Source organism: Aedes aegypti, chromosome 3 (genome assembly GCF_002204515.2).
Source record: "Aedes aegypti strain LVP_AGWG chromosome 3, AaegL5.0 Primary Assembly, whole genome shotgun sequence".
Lineage (NCBI taxonomy): Eukaryota > Metazoa > Arthropoda > Insecta > Diptera > Culicidae > Aedes > Aedes aegypti.
The window spans coordinates 148,394,073-148,412,284 of record NC_035109.1 but is presented as its reverse complement, the minus strand read 5'-3'; the positions used below and the strand labels follow the sequence as shown (position 1 = coordinate 148,412,284).

At 38.2% G+C, this 18,212-nt stretch overlaps 2 protein-coding genes across 2 annotated transcripts in view; one reads left to right on the top strand and one right to left on the bottom strand.

Moving 5' to 3' along the window:
• LOC5568215 overlaps positions 1-3,975 on the top strand; it is a 29,098-nt gene extending 25,123 nt beyond the window's left edge. Inside the window, exon 4 of the mRNA XM_021855549.1 lies at positions 2,708-3,975. Coding sequence (XP_021711241.1) covers positions 2,708-3,402 — 695 coding nt within the window. The 3' untranslated portion in view covers positions 3,403-3,975. The remainder of the gene's footprint in view (positions 1-2,707) is intronic.
• A 7,809-nt stretch (positions 3,976-11,784) lies between these two features.
• LOC5568216 (probable ATP-dependent RNA helicase DDX55 homolog) lies at positions 11,785-13,868 on the bottom strand. Its single transcript, XM_001652098.2, has 2 exons — positions 13,603-13,868; positions 11,785-13,543 (listed from the first exon to the last, which is right to left on the bottom strand). Exons 1-2 carry the CDS (start codon positions 13,705-13,707, stop codon positions 11,825-11,827), a joined length of 1,824 nt encoding a protein of 607 aa, XP_001652148.1. The 5' UTR covers positions 13,708-13,868; the 3' UTR covers positions 11,785-11,824.
• Between the last annotated feature and the right edge of the window lie 4,344 nt (positions 13,869-18,212).

Here is an 18,212-nt window from a genome sequence, read left to right as displayed (position 1 = left end):
TCTCTATTTTTGTGGTAAAGGTGGAAAGAGCGTCAAGTGGTCGGAAAATTAAGCCAAAAAATTGTAAACATAAAATATTGTAAAATTGTTCCCACGAGCTTTCATCCTGATTACGCCTCTGATAGACCAATTGTTCATTTTGTCTGTAACTACTACAATCAGCATTAAAATTATAGTTTTAGTTGAATAAGAAAATTTTACAATTATATTCGATATGCAAAAATTTGCACATTTAAGAGCCCCTCTTGGCAGCACCGCTGGCCCATCACCCGAAAGGCTTTGGATTTTTCCATATTTTGACTAATAGAATCTAACAAAAATAGTCCGGTTGAAATCCCCGGGGGCACTATCGTGTCCCTCCCTTGTGAGCAATTCCATTATCATTTCTTACGGAAACTTTGAATAGAAAAGACGTTTTAATAGGATTCTTTTTATTCTACCACAATGTTTTGTTCGGAATGAAAGATTGCACTAAATGACTCTTCAATATTTGTTGAAATTTACCTGAACGAATACTTCTGCAATCAAATGTACATTGTCGGAGTCAATTTGAGGTATTGTACGTCGTTGATTAATGAGCATAAGCCAGCTGCAATTGGTGGTTAAAGCATGATGCTCAGCCCTATTCGAAAGAAAAATAAATAAAAAAAGGATAAAAGCTTATCTTGAACAAGATTTACTCACCAAAATGTTGTAAATATTGTAGACTATTTACGCCTACGTGTTTTTCACGTTAGAGTGATGGACACTAACAGTAAATATTGTTGTAGGATCATTTAATATATCTATATCTACGTCTGGGTGATTGTTACCATCGGCTGGTAAACTAGAGAAAGTTTTTTTCTAAGGATTTACGTGATTTTCACGTAGCCTTGACGTGTGGATTATTTTGAGCGTACATTTTATTTTTTTCCAGAATCAACCTAACATAGAAGAAAAACGTGGTTGTATTAAGGTGAAGATGAGTCGAAGCCAAATCTCAAATTTTCGAAAGCACAAATCTAGAGAACCAGAAATCCGTTTAAGCTGTAAACTTCATCGATTGGTCACTCGCTGGTGGTGGCTTGATTAAATGTCTAGTTCTCTAGATTTGTGCTCTTAAAAATTTGAGGGTTGGCTTCGATTTATCTTCTTAAATTTATTCCAAAACTGTTCTTTGGGTTTATTCTACGAGTGGCATGAGCTGAGAATTGTCGGTCTCGTATATCGATACTCGACTCGAGTGAAGTAACTCTCCATTTGATTTACACGGCGAGTCACATCACTCTAGTCAATTGAAACTTCGCTAATACGAAACCGACAATTCTCAACTCACGCCATTCGTAGAATAAGCCCACTTGTCTTAGCTACATGGAAAACAAAATATGGTTCAGATAAAAATTGAAAAAAAAAACATATTTCTGAAAGGACCGTAGACATTTTATTACTGTCAAAAATCGATAACCAAAAGAGGCTCAAGAAAAAAATAAAAACAATATAGGAATTTAAAAAAATAAAAATTAGAAAAATCAAAAACCAAAACTCATATATAGGGCCCAGATAGCCGTAGCGGTTAACGCGCAGCTATTCAGCATGACCATGCTGAGGGTCGTGGGTTCGAATCCCGCTGGTCGAGGATCTTTTCGTAAAGGAAATTTTCTCGATTCCCAGGGCATAGAGTATCTTCGTACCTGCCACACGATATACACATGCAAAAATGGTCAATCGGCAAAGACAGCTCTCAGTTAATAACTGTGGAAGTGATCATAAGAACACTAAGCTGAGAAGCAGGCTTTGTCCCAGTTGGGACGTAACGCTAGAAAGAAGAAGATATTTGCGAATAAAAATAAATTATTTCCCAAAACGTGGTCAGGTCGATTTTGGATAGCAAAAAACAACATTTAGATCAAAAATAAAAAAATCAATTCATTTTCATTTTGCAGCGTTTGGTTCCAAAGCCAAAGCCGATGATAGGAGGGGTAATGGCTGAATAGTCTATGCTGACCACGCAAACGCCATGGGAGAAGGAAAATAGGATTGGCTTGGGTGTTAGGTTAAAAGGATAGACTTGACACAATATGCAAAATGCAAAATGTAATGAATCTTTAGGTCAAACAATTCTATTGATGATGTTAGAGCCTACGAGCAAATTGATTCAATATTGATATGGTATGTTTAACATATAAAAATGTATATGTAAGGAATAAGCAATATTTAAAAAAAAATATGAAAAATACTTATAGAAACTCACATTTGTAGAAAATGTGTGAACTTGGGTCATCAGCCGAGGGGTAGTGTTTGATTCGTGGATTCTATTGCCTGCTCCTGTGTGTCGTCTATGTTTATGCTCACGTATTCAATTCAAGTTATATCTTTATCGTTACCAATACTGATTCCTTGAACAACCTTTCCCGTATCCAAACTCCCAGTGTTTGCATATGGAAGTACAGAGGTCTCCTCGGCTTCCAAAGAGCAAGTAACACGTTAACATTTCGCTTCCATCCACAAATTGACCTGCATTCGGACGCAGCCGGCGCCGTTATTGTTTGTTATAATATTGAGAGCACCAGTACCTACACATTGAAGATTTACCTAGTCATTCAGTTAAGTTATAGAAATCAACTGCTGAGCACAAAATTGATGTAGATTTTTTTGATAATAATAGGCTTGGGAACATCGCGACGAGTTATCCCAAACTAATTCTTACACTTTCGTACGCCACTTTCAGCCGAATCCGCCCAAGAGAAGGTGAAACGTATCCTCAACTACTGCAAGGTCCTGCAGGCACAGGGTTCCGGCCAGTTGCCCCAGTGGTACGACGTGAATTACGCCTACTCTGGGTTGCACAGCATCATCCACCCACCGCCACCGAATGTGAACCTGTGGGGAGGCTCACCGAACAAGCAGCAACGCGAAGCCGCCGTCGAGTGTAAGTTCTGCTTCGAAAACTACCGGCAGCCCGTGTGTCAATTCTACGCCACGCAGCCGGCGGAATTCGCCGTGAAATCGATGCGCCGTGGAAAGACCATCGTTTGCGAGTGCTGCGATTTCTCCGACGAAGAGGATGAGCAGCAGGATGAGATTAAGACGGAAGAGGAGGATAAGGAAGACGCGGAAGAGAAAGTACCGAAGGACGAGCAGGTCGAGGTCAAAGAAGAGATCAATCCGGTTCCATCGACCTCCAAGGAGGAAATCAAGAGTGAACTGGAGTCCGATGCGTCGGAGGAAAAACCGCTGGATAAACGGCAATTGGACGAAGCTGGAGCAAGGCAGAAGCGATTGACTGTAAGGCAAGAGCAAACGCCAGTGGTTAGTAAGGAGAGTTCGGTCAAGGCGATCGTAGGTAAAAAGAGTCGCGTCAGGCCGGGTTGGTACGGTAAAGGTTACGGTAAGTTACGGAAGAAGAAGAAGCGTTTTGTCTAGAAAGTTACTTTAAGTCACAGGAGAGGATTGCTGCATTTCTTTCAGGATTTCGACTTTTGTGTCATGTGTGCATTTTTATGTTTAATATGTAGTCTCACATTGTTCGACAAATACCGTGTGAAGTTTGATAAAGCATTCATTGTTGCCGTATGCCGTATTCGTCACTAAACTTAAATTATGTTTGTACCAGTTAGCCTTTTTGAGAAGGCGTCCGGTTGCTTACTTGGAAATGATGAGTTCGATTCTCTATATCGAACCTATCGAGCCACCAAATTGCGATTGAAGAACACAAACTCAATATATTTTTTTAAATTTTCCTCAGACACTCGCACTAAGTGATCAGCCCACTGATGTCTGTCTCATGTCGATATGCTGAATAATATTCCCACATATGTGCGCTCAATATATCTCGTGATTTAAGAGTTTGCGCCACACACTATTTTCTTATTTTCTAGAAAGTATTGTCTGCAATTTGGGTATTTTTGACAACAGATCATCAATTCGGGTTATTCCTGCTCTGCACGCTTCACATGGATTATAGTCGAATAGTGTTGTCGACTTGTGTTCGCGATGGATTATTTTGGTTAGTTGTAGCCAGAGATTAAATATCAAAAAGACTGTGCATTTTGAAGGGAAACTGGAATTTCCGCGTAACACCTCAGAAGCAATCTTGCTTGGGTGTTTTATTAGATATTGAAGGTGCGTTTGGTGTCTTTCGTAGGAAGCTGCAAATTGTGAGCAAGTTACGATGATTACCTAGCAATTGAAATTATCAAATGCTCGAAAAAAAAACGAATTATCTTCTCGACATTGCGTCAAGCCGCGATTAGGAAATTGGGTGTTCGCGGATGCCCAAAAAGGGGAGTCTTATCGCAACTTTTGTGGGAGTAACCACTCCCTTCTTGATATTGAATATCAAATAGACTGTGCATTTTAACGGAGTTTGAAATTGCTGAGTAACACCTCAGAAGCTAAGATATTGAAGGTGTTTTCGGTACCTATTGGAAGCTGCATGAAATCATGAGCTACCTACAATGATAACCTACCAAATGGCTCAAAAAAAAAAACCAACATCTTTTACACAGCGTAAAAAAATGATATTTTTGCGTGTCTCAAGGATCAAATAATGTGTCTCTAGAAGATTTTGGATTGCTGAATCTGATACCATTCTCAGACGCGTTCTAGCACGTCACAATTTTCAGCTACAGGTCGCCAAAGTTATATAAAATACTGGTTTTATTGATGTTTGTATAACATTTAGTATATGTTTCATCAACAAATTGTGTGATCTAATCCACTAAGAATGTAAAATAGGACTTTAACTTTCATTTCAGATACAATTTGGTTGAAATTACCCGACTAAATTTTGATAAAACACGAGTGCAGTCTGCATATAAAATTATTTGATTTTCTTATATTACAAAATACAACACATTTATAAACGGAAATTGAGTGTTTGCGACGACCCCAAGGGGGAGTCTTATCATCACTTTTGCGGAACCTCACCAAGTAGCCATAAGCCAGTGACGATTCCCTAACCTCAAATTTATCTGTTCCACGGATAAAAATTCTTGAATGTCACTAACAAATTGGTATCTAATGAGTAGAGATTTGTTAGAAGCTACGATTCCTATCATTTTCTGTATGCTTTATAATCTGAATATGCTGATTTACCTATTTTCGATTCGTAAAACAGGTAAAAAGTGAGGTAGCCGCCTCCACCATAAGCACCAATAACAAGCACCAAAATTAGCATCGGAAATGCATCTGCGCTTCGAAGCAAAGCCATGCTTAAGGTGTCTGGGTTCAATTCCCAGACGGTCCAGGATCTTTTCGAAATGCTAATTTCCTCGACATCACTGGGTAATTACGGTGATTCACTGTACTAGAGTATTTCAAACACTTGGAAGCTATCCTTCTATATAGATATGCTGCTATTGCACATTTTGTACGGCAAACAGATCTACAAAACAAGTATGGAAATTACCAGTCTTTCTGATGCGTAGTCTTTGAGCTAATACTATTTATATAAACCGCATTTAAGACGTATCATGAGTGCGTTGGATAAAACTTATGTAACGATTATAACTAGTTTTCTGCATTAATACTTTGTGGTATTTGTTACTGTAAAAAGCTCACAAAAAACCTTCCTTAACTTGTCCTAAAATTACTGTGTACAGATTCAAACGGAGATCTCATATTCACAACCGAAAATACTATCTACCAACTGCTTTGATTTGTAGTATCTAAGAAATTGCTCTAAGTTTCCCCTCAAAAAAGAAAAATTAATCCCACTTAGGGTGCAAAAATAAAATCGTATGTATTTAGGCGCGGCTTCTCAACAGCAGCTTTTCGAGTATGTTAGTGGTAATGTAAGCGACGAAATTCTGTACATAAATAAAAAGAACTTCTAGGCGTTAAGTCGACTTCGATACGTAGTTTTTAAATTAACGCGCATTTTCGTTGGAATAGGTAGTAGTAGTGTTGCTATTTCCTAGCGAACGAATAAATGATATAAATTGAGGTTGATGAACGGTGAAAACTTCGATGTCCGAAATTCCTTGTCCGTTAACTTACTGAATTATCATACACACAGTGCATATGCTTTGCTAGGTTGGAATTTCTGCACTTTATTACATAAATACCATCAGTACATCAATAGTGCTCTCCACGTTCTACGTGACGTCACGTTCCCAAGAAACATTTGCCTATTTTATAATCATTTATTAAGCAATTTCTCACAACTACATACTGAATAGTTGCTTTATTATATTACTTTGCAGCTGCTACGCACACATTGTTCAAGCAAATCTGGCGAAATTATTAAGCTTCTTATCATTTACTGACTGTAGCGATTAACCATCACCTTGTTAAACGGTCATACTTTCAAAGTTGCACATCTCAAAATTTTGATTTTCGAGTTATCTAGTTGTAGCATTAAGGGGACGAATTAATAACCACTTTAAATGATTACCTGAATACTGGATTCAAACTCGAGACCTTCCCATCGTCAGCGGTATACCTTGCCATCTGTGCCATCCTTGAATTCATATATCAGCCTCCCAGTGCCCAATATAAACCTCTTGTAGCTGATTATTGATCATGCTTGAGCTTCTATTCAACAATAACTAATCAACACGTGCTATGCTGATCAACAACTGAATAAGCGCATTACTTCTGCTGCTGTTCAGTACTGATGCGAGCTGAACTCAGTCGGCTATTTATAGCGCACAGTGAGAAAATTTATGTCAATGCTGGTCAAAAATAAAGTTTAGTCACAAAGTAAAAACAGTCTGAAATGATTAATCGAATTTCATAATAAGTTTTAACTTGTTAAAACTTGAATTGAATTGTTCATCTAACTATACTAAAATTCATTTATTAAATGTATAATATTTCTACTAGGTTAATATTTTAATTATTTGTCGTACTTTTTCCATCTATTAAACATTATATTGCTGTTCGCATTTAAGATGCAAATCTTGACTAAACGTCCTCCAAATGCGGTAATACAAAACAATCAAACGACACCTAGCAACGATAATATAAATCACCGCCGCCCTAGCAAGAAAAATCTATCTTCGACACAAGCTTCGACATCGCATTTCTTGTGAAAAATCTTACTGCGTTTGGTGTTCCCGCTTTTGATATTTGCATTTCAAACGCACACAGCAATACAAATATAAAATATATTTGAATCAGTTGTATGTTCAATGTGTGTTTTGTTTTTCAAAATAATCCTATGTCAGAAGACTGATTCAAAATATTGTATAAACATAATTGAATAATTGTATTGAGAAAGCATCATTTATTATTGTATCCAACATGTTTTTATATATTAGTAAGTAAGTGACGAATTCGCCAAAGGCGAAAAGCCACTCAAATAAAGATAAATAATAATGATAATCAAGGATGGAAAAAATCGCCTCTATGACTAACAACATAGTATCTGAATGGTCTAAAAGGGCCGTTGCTCTTGCAGAAGGATGATTTGAACAGCTCATCACGCGCGCTTAGTAAGGATAAATGGAGAATCCGACGCACTGTTTGTCGCGGGACAAACCGTTTGTCGGATGTTGTACCAAGTCGCGATTAACATGAATCAGAACGCGTTCACGGCATAATTTTTCACTCAAACCATACTCGATTGACATTCGAATCTTAAATGACATACCACAAGGCAGATCACGGAATAAAAACGTAAAAATCTCCTAAAAGTTATGACTTTGGTTTGCGAACAATTGATTGTTAGCACACATGCCGAGCGATTCATTTTTTGCGGAGCGGAGTTTGTTGTTTGGACTTGACGACTAATGGTTAATCGTTGTTGCTATGATCGCACGATAAAGATTTATTTTGTCATGATCACTAGATTTCCATTCTTGATAATAATAGTAAGTTGAACATTGTAATACATTAGGAATACAACGCAATTTTTAGATATTTCGTCCATTTTTTCGAAAATTTGGCCATAGTGTGACCTCTTTTGCTTGGCTCATTTGTTGCTGAACAATGCGTTTGTTAATCGTTTTGGCCTTCTTTAGATTAACTGCTCGGATGATATATCTTTGTTGTATTAAGATTTTATAAAACACCTATTCAGCTTTTAATCATGTTCATGTTAAGCATGGAAACAGCTGAAGTGCGAAGCAACCAAAACGTTAGTTCGTCTCCTATACATCTGTTTACACAATTATATTTGTTTGGTGGAATATTGGCTCTTTAATAGAAGGAAAAATGACTTATTCAACTCATTAGTAAAACAATCTTGACAAGTCGTCAGAGATTATTTGGAGAAGTTCAATAAGTGTTGATTCTACTATTATTCATTCCAATGAAAAATGTTGAACATTGACTTAAATTTGGATCTAAATACCATCTTCTCAGCTCTTTCTAGGGCATTTTTTCAACTGTCACCATTATTCAACAATAATTAACTATGTATGTTTATTTGTGACACTGAACTGTAAGTTGGATAACCACTTTCATGTAACTATTGTTAAATTATTATTTATACTTCGATTATCATTAAAAATGTTATTATTAGTTACTTTTTCCGATATCAATAACGTCGCAGATGATGATCATTACATTTGGAAAATTTAAATTATGATATTTTTAATCCAATGTGATTCGAACTTTACCCTCGTTGATCCATAGTCGCCTACATGTCTTAGATTTGATTTGAAAAACATTTGAAACATTTGAAAATAACATTGAAAGAGACATAATATGTTTTGCTTGAATAAAAGCATACTCATATACTGTTATTCGCATTGTTTTTAAGTTTTACTAATCATGCTGGTCAACATTTTAAGTATTAGACACTGAAACTCTTGTACGATTTGTTGTTAATCAAATGTTCAATATTCTACTAAAATTATGGCTACAACCTATAGAAGCTTTTAAACAGTCAATTGTTAAACTTCTTATGTGTTTTAGAACAAAAGCTACTATATTTGCATTTTCGGAGGTTTATTCAGCTCTTATTCAAAACACAAACTTCAAGTGGAATAACAGCTTTTTATAAGCGGAAATTAATTTTATTCAATTGATGATTCAACTAAAAATTTGTTCAGCAATGTTTGCTGCTATGAAGCTTGTATTAAACACGTAAGTATCTTAAAAGCTACCAATTGTTCCTTGGGTTCATCGGTAGCTGCAAAACCGTCTGCGTTCCTGGCGACAAGCTTGTTTTGCGGCGGTCACGAAAACGGCTCAAATGTCAAAACTGAAAACGCAGTTTTCGTCGTTAAAACCGACGAATCGAAAAGAATAAAAACAAACAGCTGTTTTCATTCCAAAATAATCAGCTGTGTGTTTCTTCGATTTGACGATTCTGAAGCAGTAAACCGCTTTTTTAGTGTTGCCCTATCTTTACTTAGGCCTTAGGATTCTGAAGTATTTACTTATAGAATTGCATTTTGAATAGCGCCGTTTAGTGGGATAATTCCCAATCAAACGGTTTATTACATGTGAAACATACTTTAGCCTTGGACAGAATAAACAACTTGGTTGAAGACGTCATTTTCATAATTCAGCAATCACGATCCTAGATACCTATTTGGGTTGGAAATATTGCATAGTCAGTAGCACTATCTAGTGGAAGAATTCCGAATAGAGTGTGGCCCACACCAAGTTTATACTCAACTTACTGAACCATTTAGCCGAAGGCTCCATCTTCTTACGTAATCGTGATCCTCCGATATTAGCGAAGAAGAATATGCATGCTCACTAGTTCCACCTGTTGGAACACTTTTGAAACTTGAGGTACTTCGTATTTAAGCCTTCATCTAATGAGCAACTTTGCCGAAGAAATATTTTTTCTTAGTAATAAAGATATCTCAGGCAAGGTGACCAGCACACCGGGAAATCGGGAAAACCGGGAAAAAGCCGGGAATTTCGAATCACCGGTAGAAAACCGGGAAATATACGGGAATTTTAATTAGCACCGGAAAAATTTTGTATACCAAGTAATGTTCAACCAGCACGATCTAAACTTTATGTTGATGCTTTCGACTGATTATAGGTAACACCGGGGGATTTTTCGGCTTTCAGTCTAGTGATAGCGATTAAAACGTAATGTTTTTTCTACGCCCTAGAAAAAACATTACGTTTTAATCGCTATCGCTATCGTGTTGATCTAAACTTTAGTGGATTTTTACAAAAGCTTCTGAATTCGAATTTCAAGTTAGTCAATAAAGTCAAGAACGTATTATTTATACTAATGTTACTACTTGTTCTAATCAAGTAAATAATAAGCCAGTAAATTAAAAACTTTTAATAAACAAACATCTTGCGAAAAGTTTTTCATATAGTTTCATGAAGTATTTTATGTTAAAAACTACAATGTTTGGATGTTATCAATTTCTCTAAACAAGCTTGCAATTCACTGATCAAATTAAATGCGTTTACAACCTTGTTTGGGCTTGCTAAAAATAGTATAAAATTCTAATTCATTTCAAAATTATGACTGTTATTTTTTACCAGAAATATTTGCCCTGAGAAAATGTTCTAGATTTGTGGGGATAAAACATAACAAAAAATTCTATGCTGATGACCATGGAACGAAATGTTGAACAATTGATATATTCATTTTTATGTCTACCAAATATGTGACCGTTTGAAATTTAAACTATAATTCATTCAAAGTTTGACTCGATCCCATCATATAAACAAGGGTCAAACTTTTTTTAACGCTGAACTTTTTCATAACAAATTCCACGATTACTTGAAGTGACCGTCGTAAAATATCGTTTCAGATCAAACTGGAATTTGGCAGTATCAGCCCAGAAAATGTGAATGCGCAGCAAAATATCTGGTTTCCGTCTACCCATAATAGAAATGCTTTGGTTTATGACCAAAAAACTCATACTTAAAAGTTGTTTGAAATGGCAAAAAAAAAAAAATCGCAATAATGTTTCTTTGCATATCATTAAACCGGGAATATTTTTGAAATACCGGGAAAAAAAACCGGGAGAAAACCGGGAATTTGAAATTGACTTCTCACTGGCCACCCTGCTCAGGATCATTTTTCTAAGCATTTAGGATTCAAATATGTCTACGTTCAAAAAAATACATGATCAGTAGCGCTGTTTTGTGAAAAATTCCCAATCAAACGGCACATCACATGTTTTGTCCTTGATCAACCAAACAGCTTTGCCGAAGACACCATCCTGCTAAAATATCGCTATCCTGAGATAGCTCACTAGCGCCATCGGGTGGTAGAATTTCAAGCTGGGTGGCCTATCACATGCTAGACCTTGACCTACTCAACATTTTTTTCGAAGACGTCAACTTTCTAGGTAATCGGGATCCTGAGATATCTGTGTTCGAAAAATGTCATGCTCAGTAGCGCCATCTGGTGAAAGAATTCCGAATCAAACAGATCACATGTTAGTCCTTGAACTACTGAACAACTTTGCCAAAAACACCATTTTTTCTAAAAAAAAAACGGGATCCTGAGATATTCGTGATTGTAATATCAAAATTACTCCGCGTTCACTCAGTACACGATGCGACCGCTCGTTTGACGGGCCTGGTAAAAAAAGTTACACGAGCGGTCGCACTGGTGTACTGAGTACACGCGTAAATACATAGGTTAGAAACACGATGTTTTCGAATACTTTTCGTTGATTTTTTCGAAGAATTTCTTCTCTACAAACAAAAAGAAGAGTAGATCTTGAAATAGGACCAAGACCCGGATCAATTTTAATGAAATTTCAACATGTTTTTCGACTTTTCGTAAAGTGCGTGTGCCTACTCAGTACACTAGGGCGACTGACCGTGGGTTTAGAGTGGTTGGTAAAGAAATCCGAGAAATCAATCTTCGGAAATCCTTCAACATAGGCATTCTCATATTTTCTAGAAATGAGTTCCAAATTCCAATTCGGTACATACCTTACGGGAATCGTAGGACATCTTATTCATCATCATCACTTGCTAGCCCCAGCTCGTCGTCGCACTCCTCCTCAGTAATTTTCTTCTTTTTCAGCTTCTTCAGCGCCCGGATATCGTTCGCCAGTTCATCCAGTTCTTCCTGCGAGAATTTGGCCTTTTTCTTCTTAACCGGTTCCACATCGCCGGATTCTATGGCCGCCTTGCGTTTATGTTTGGCTTCGCGTCGCTTCTTACGGATCTCTTTCCGCTCCTCGCGTTCCTGTTTGGCCAGCTCCCAGGGGATGGATTTCTTTTTCAGCAGCTTCTTCTTACCCTTCCACTCGCCGGTCTCCTGGTAGAGTTTCACCTTGTTGTCGTACGACGCTTGCTTCTGTTTGTCCTTGTAGGTGAGCTTGTAGATGTCGATTTCTTCGCCGGGACCCTGGAACGACTTCTTGAAGTGTTCCTTCATTTCGGGCATTTTTGGCAACTGAAGCAACCCATAGCTGGTGGCAATCTTGCCCAGGTCGAGATCTTTCACTCGAAGAATTAGGTTGCATTCGTGTTTGCTGTAGGCTTGAATGTGGGACACAAAGGCACGACTTGCCTTATCGTAGATCCCACGATCACTCTTTTGAAGACGGTGCAGTGTTTTGAGGGCAAGCTTGAACTTCTTGTCGTTCGGTTCCAATGTTACTTTTTTCAGCGAAACTTTCTGGTTTCGAGTAAGGAAATCCACGTAAGCATCCTCCGAAGGGAGGAGCATGATTAGAGCATTTCCTTCGTGGCCTTGCCGGGCAGTTCGTCCCACTCGGTGGACAAAGGCCGCAGCATTCGAGGGAGCGTCCCACTGTAATACCCAATCCACTTCCGGTATGTCAACCCCTCTTGCAAGCAAATCCGTGCAAAGGAGAAGGGCATTTTCCGATTCCCTGAAATCCTTCAGTATTCGATTCCGCTGAGCCTTCATCTTACCATGCAGGGCGAGAACCTTGGTTGGTTTCAGTAGTTCCGTCAAAGCAATTCCCCAATACTCAACGCAGGCACACGTGGGAAAGAAAATCATCGCTTTCTTCAGTTCCTGGCGTTCGATGAAATCCAGCATTACTGCTAGCTTCTGTTCCGGCTCAACGATCACGTAAAAGTTCTGCAATAGCTTTGGCGTGCTAACTGTGGCCTTCTCTTTGACGCTAACCAGAACCGGATTTCGCAGACCAGCTCGCATCAAATCTTTCACCTCCTTTGTTTGTGTCGCCGAGAAAAGACCAGTCCTCCGTTGCCGTGGCAAATACCCCAGAATGGTATTGATAGTGGACTCGAACCCCAAATCCAGTAATCGATCAGCTTCATCCAGTACCAGCAGTTCCAAACTCTTAACCTTCACCGTTAGATTTAGATCGCCTTTCCGCTCGAGTAAGTCTTTCAGCCGTCCGGGAGTGGCTATCAAAACATTGGCCCCTTCTTTCCTAATCGAGTCAACATCTTCCTCTACGGGATTCCCGCCAATCAGCAGTTTCTGTTTGAAGATCGCCAGCTTTTCGTGCTCAAGGAAATCCTGCAGCACATCGCTTATTTGGGTGGCCAGTTCTCGCGTTGGAGAGATGATTATTGCACCGATTTCGGATTTTTTCCAGATCGTATCCCGCTGCCGCTTCAGTAACAATTCCAGCAACGGAACCACAAATGCCAGCGTTTTGCCGGATCCGGTAACTGCCTCGGCGGCGACATCTTTGTAGGACAAAAGTAACGGAATTGTTGCTGCCTAAAAGTTGGAGTCGTTAGGAATAATTTGACCATCTTCACCGGATCATAGGTTCTTACCTGGACTGGTGTCATTTTCTGAAAGCCAAATCCAGCAATGACTTCCAGGACCGGTGAGCTCAGCGGTTTGGCCAGATCGGTCCATTTCGAGCTTGGCTTTGCCATCTCGAATTGACGGGGAAACTCGCGTACTAAACCTAATTAACAACCAACAATTATTGAAATAGTTTTAACTATTTGAAAAACTAAAACAGAATAAAGCGGAGCAGAAAACAGCGCACATGTAAATGTTTTTTGTTTACAATTCTGTTTACGAATTTTGACGGATTGATTTTTCTGGTGAGGGTTCGAAATGTTGGTCGAAAAGACAGTTGGTCGTTCGTTGCTTGAGATGGTCGAAAAGCAACGCTTAAGTTTAAGCCAAAAACACATGTTTACTCAATTTTCTAATGGTTTCCGTTGGTTTAAGTCAAAAAAACATGTTTTTAGATTTTGTCACACCCCTTGGCTTAAACTCAAATTTTGGGTGTATTTTGTTTTCCGTGTCCCTTCCGAAATGTCAGATAGGAACAACCCCAGTGTTGAAATTAAAACCCCTGTGGTGTTTTTGTCGACTAAGCGAACGTCAAACATGATCTCAAGTGTCAAGGTTCATTTATGGACCCAATTTTTAAATTAAAGTTTTAATATGATATAGCCGTTATTTGAGCGGTAAAAAATGCTAAAGTAGTTGAAGTAACATGCTCTTTCGGGTTGTTAAATAAAAACAAGATTTTATTAAAAAAAATAGGATTCAATTGAGACTTTTACATAACATAAATGTTTAATAAATATGGTAAAATCAAAATTGTGTTCTTTCGGTTTTTTTAAATTGTGATTAAAGAAAACTTCAATCTGTAGGCTCAATGGCTTTTCAATTGGGTTGGGGCTCATTCACAAATTTCATAACGCTAAAGGGGGTGGGTATCCTTTGGTGGGTATCCTTTGGTTGTTACAGCTCTTACAAAATTTGGAAAACGTTCATATAGAAAGCGTTACGAGGGGAGGGGGTGGCTGGGTGTCAAAAATGACCATTTTTGGCGTTATGAAATTTGTGAATAAACCCTTGTTTAGCGATGAAAAAGTTACAATTTTTTGTAGCTTGATCGAAAGAGCACTTTTTTCTAAGAATAACACAATAACATTGAAGGTAACTTTTTCGGCACTCACCACATCAAAACAGAGGCGCCACCGTATACGTGATTTAACATTGTGACAGTTTTGCGGTTCTGTCAAACACACAATACTACAGTGGCACTATCTATGCTTTTCATAGCGGCCGTTTTGATTATTTTAATGATCAATTGTTGTTGCATATAATTCATCGAATGTTGCGCGGTTGTTGCACCATGGCCAGTTTCATTTCTCGAACGCATGCATTAATGATTATTTTCTATTCTTCTTTAATTTATTCTGGGATTCTTTCGGACGTTTATCTAAGATAGGATTCATCAAGAAATTCCACAGTTCTCTGGGATTCTTCTGAAAATCCTCCTGACATTCTTCGGAAAATCTAACTGAGATTCTCCCTGCAACCCCTAATCAATGGATTACCTGCTTTGCTCTTGCCCACAGTTGATCAGCAGGAGTTTTCTCATTTTATTTTGTATGGGGAAAGGCATCTAACTGCAAATATCTCTTAAATGAAAGCTTTAATCGAAAAAATATTTGGTGTGCATGAAAGCCAGAATCATTGGCACAACCGGTACCAAATATTTTTTCGAAAATAGTTCCCAATTTTTTAAAATAATTCGTTAGCGTAAGTGCGTTACTATGTGGCGAGCAGCGAATCAGGGCATGCATGTAACCCATTCTTCCGAAAAAAAATCTCTGAAATTATCCCAAAAATCTCTGAAGTTCCTTCTGTAATCCTCATGGAAATCCTTATATGAGATCCTGCTTAAATTTTTCATGAGATCCAGTGTTGTGAAAAACTCAATTCCTCATAACTCAGCAGTCAAAAAATTATGGATGAGTTGGCTCACCTTTTTGACTCATTGTCTCATATTTACACAGTTTACTCACACACGACAATAATTTCTTTGTCTGGTAGAATTATAGTAATCCTTTCTAATGTAAACAACAACAACATTCTGATTTCACGAGTTTTCGACGGGTTTTGCGACTGAATCATTGTTTACGGTTTGAGTTGATTGCGTGATTTTGCATCAAAATCTCAAGCGTGAGATTTGCGAAGCAAATGATGAGTTTGCTCTCACGGGAGAGCGTATTGATTGAGATTAGAGTGTGAGTCTATCAACACTGATGAGATCCTTCTGTACTTCTTTCATAAACTTATCTTGCGCTGTTCCTTCCAAAAATCTTTTATGAATTTTACTTCTTTATTTACTTTATTTACTTCTGGAATTACTCTTGCAATTTTTCTATGATACTACAGAAAATCTTTCAGAGAATCTTTCAAGAATCCCTGTGAGATTCTTCCAAAAACCCTTTCTGGGATTCTTCCGGAAATCTCTCAGAAATTCCTCGTAGTTTCTTTCGGAAATCCTTCTCAAACTATTATAGTTGAATCTCTGATCACTCCAAGGATCACTCTGTGATTCTTCCGAACATCTTCCTTGTTTGGATTATCTCGGAAATTTTTCTAGGATTTTTATGGAAATCCTTCCGGGTTTTTTACTTAACATTTCCCTGGAATTCTGCCGAAAATGTTTTCATGATTGCTTTTCTGAGGGATGAAATTCTTTAAAAAGATCTGGGACTCTTTCAAGGTTTCTTGCAAAAATCCAGAAAATCTATCCGAAATGATTATAATAAACCCTCTGAAATTTTCCAGAAACCCATCACTAATTATTTCATGAATGTCCCTGGGCTTTTTTTTGGATATCTCTCTTAGATTTTTTCAGGATTCGTTTGTGTTCCGCTTTCCATTTCCGTTCCGCTATCTTTGCGTTTGGGCCTTTACTCTGAGATAGATTCGGAAATTCCGTTTGAATTTTTCCGTAAATCTTTCTGGAGTTCTTTTGGACATCGCTCTGAAATTCCGGGTGTGAATTTCCTGCAAATTTTACAGGGATTCTACCGAAACAACTTCTGGGATTCTTGTGGATATTACTATGAAATACAGGGGATAGGCAAAATGATTGAGATAGGCAAAATTTTGCCCAAGTTCAAATGGTTATAACTTTATGAAAAATGGATGAAATTGGATGCATCTGGAAGCAGTCGACGGCAAATTTGGTCCAGTTTTAGGAACTTCCTTGGCCATGCATATTTGCCACTGGACACCGGAGATGTTCCGGATTTTCTGAGGTCATGTCCAAATGTCATTTTTTCTGTCGCTTGTATTTTTGTGCGGTGTAAAGTTAGATAGATGTTTGCAATTTTCCTAGAAACTAGAACTAATAGGAAGTTGAATGCCACTGGACGCATTAAGATTGGTTGGAAATCTTCAGAAATATGACCATTTCCGTAAAACTGGTTCCGAAAAGCATGGTCAGTCATGTTTGTATTTCAAATCATGTAAATATTATCCGGAGCTATATCCAAGCGGACAGCAACCTTAAAAATGATGTTTCCTGCAGCGTATTCAGAACCATTAGATGCACAGACCACTCTATAGAAGGTTCCAGGTACCCCGGGGGAAGTGGTCAATTAGGAACATATCCGGAACCATATAAATATGGGCATCAAACTTCATGATTTTCAAAGGTTATGCTTTCCGAAGCATTTCCAGCATCACCGGCTGCCATGACCACTTTATAGTAGGTTGCAGGTGCCCCGGAGGATGTGGCCAATTCAAAACATGCCCGAAAACACATCAATATGGGTATAAACATCAAGATTTTTGAAGGTGATGCTAATAGAAGTATTTACAGCGCAACTTATTTATACGACCACTGTATAGTAGGTTCCATGGGCCCTGGGGGATGAGGTCATGTTTCGAATTGGCCACATCTCTAGGAGCCCCTGGAATCTACTATAGAGTGGTTATTACATCATGTGGTTCTGAAAATGATCGCCATTTTCCAAGTCCCATGGATCTTACTGTTTATGGTAGAATGTGATTCTAAACAGATGAACGGACATGTTCCGAATCGGCCATATTCCCGGGGCACCTGCAACCTACTATAAAGTGGTCATGGTAGCCGGTGATGCTGGAAATGCTTCGGAAAGCATAACCTTTAAAAATCATGAAGTTTGATGCCCATATTGATATGGTTCCGGATATGTTCCTAATTGACCACTTCCCCCAGGGTACTTGGAACCTTCTATAGTGTAGTCTGTGCATCTAATGGTTCTGAATATGCTGCAGGAATCATCATTTTTAAGGTTAGTGTCCGCTTGGATATAGCTCCGTATAATATTAACATGATTGGAAATACAAACATGACCGACCATGCTTTCAAGAACCAGTTTTACGGAAATGGTCATATTTCTGAAGATTTCCAACCAATCTTAATGCGTCCGGTGGCATTCAACTTCCTATTAGTTCTAGTTTCTAGGAAAATTGCAAACATCTATCGAACTTTACACCGCACAAAAATAGAAGCGACAGAAAAAATGACATTTGGACATGACCTCAGAAAATCCGGAACATCTCCTGTGTCCAGTGGCCAATATGCATGGCCAAGGAAGTTCCTAAAACTGGACCAAATTTGCCGTCGACT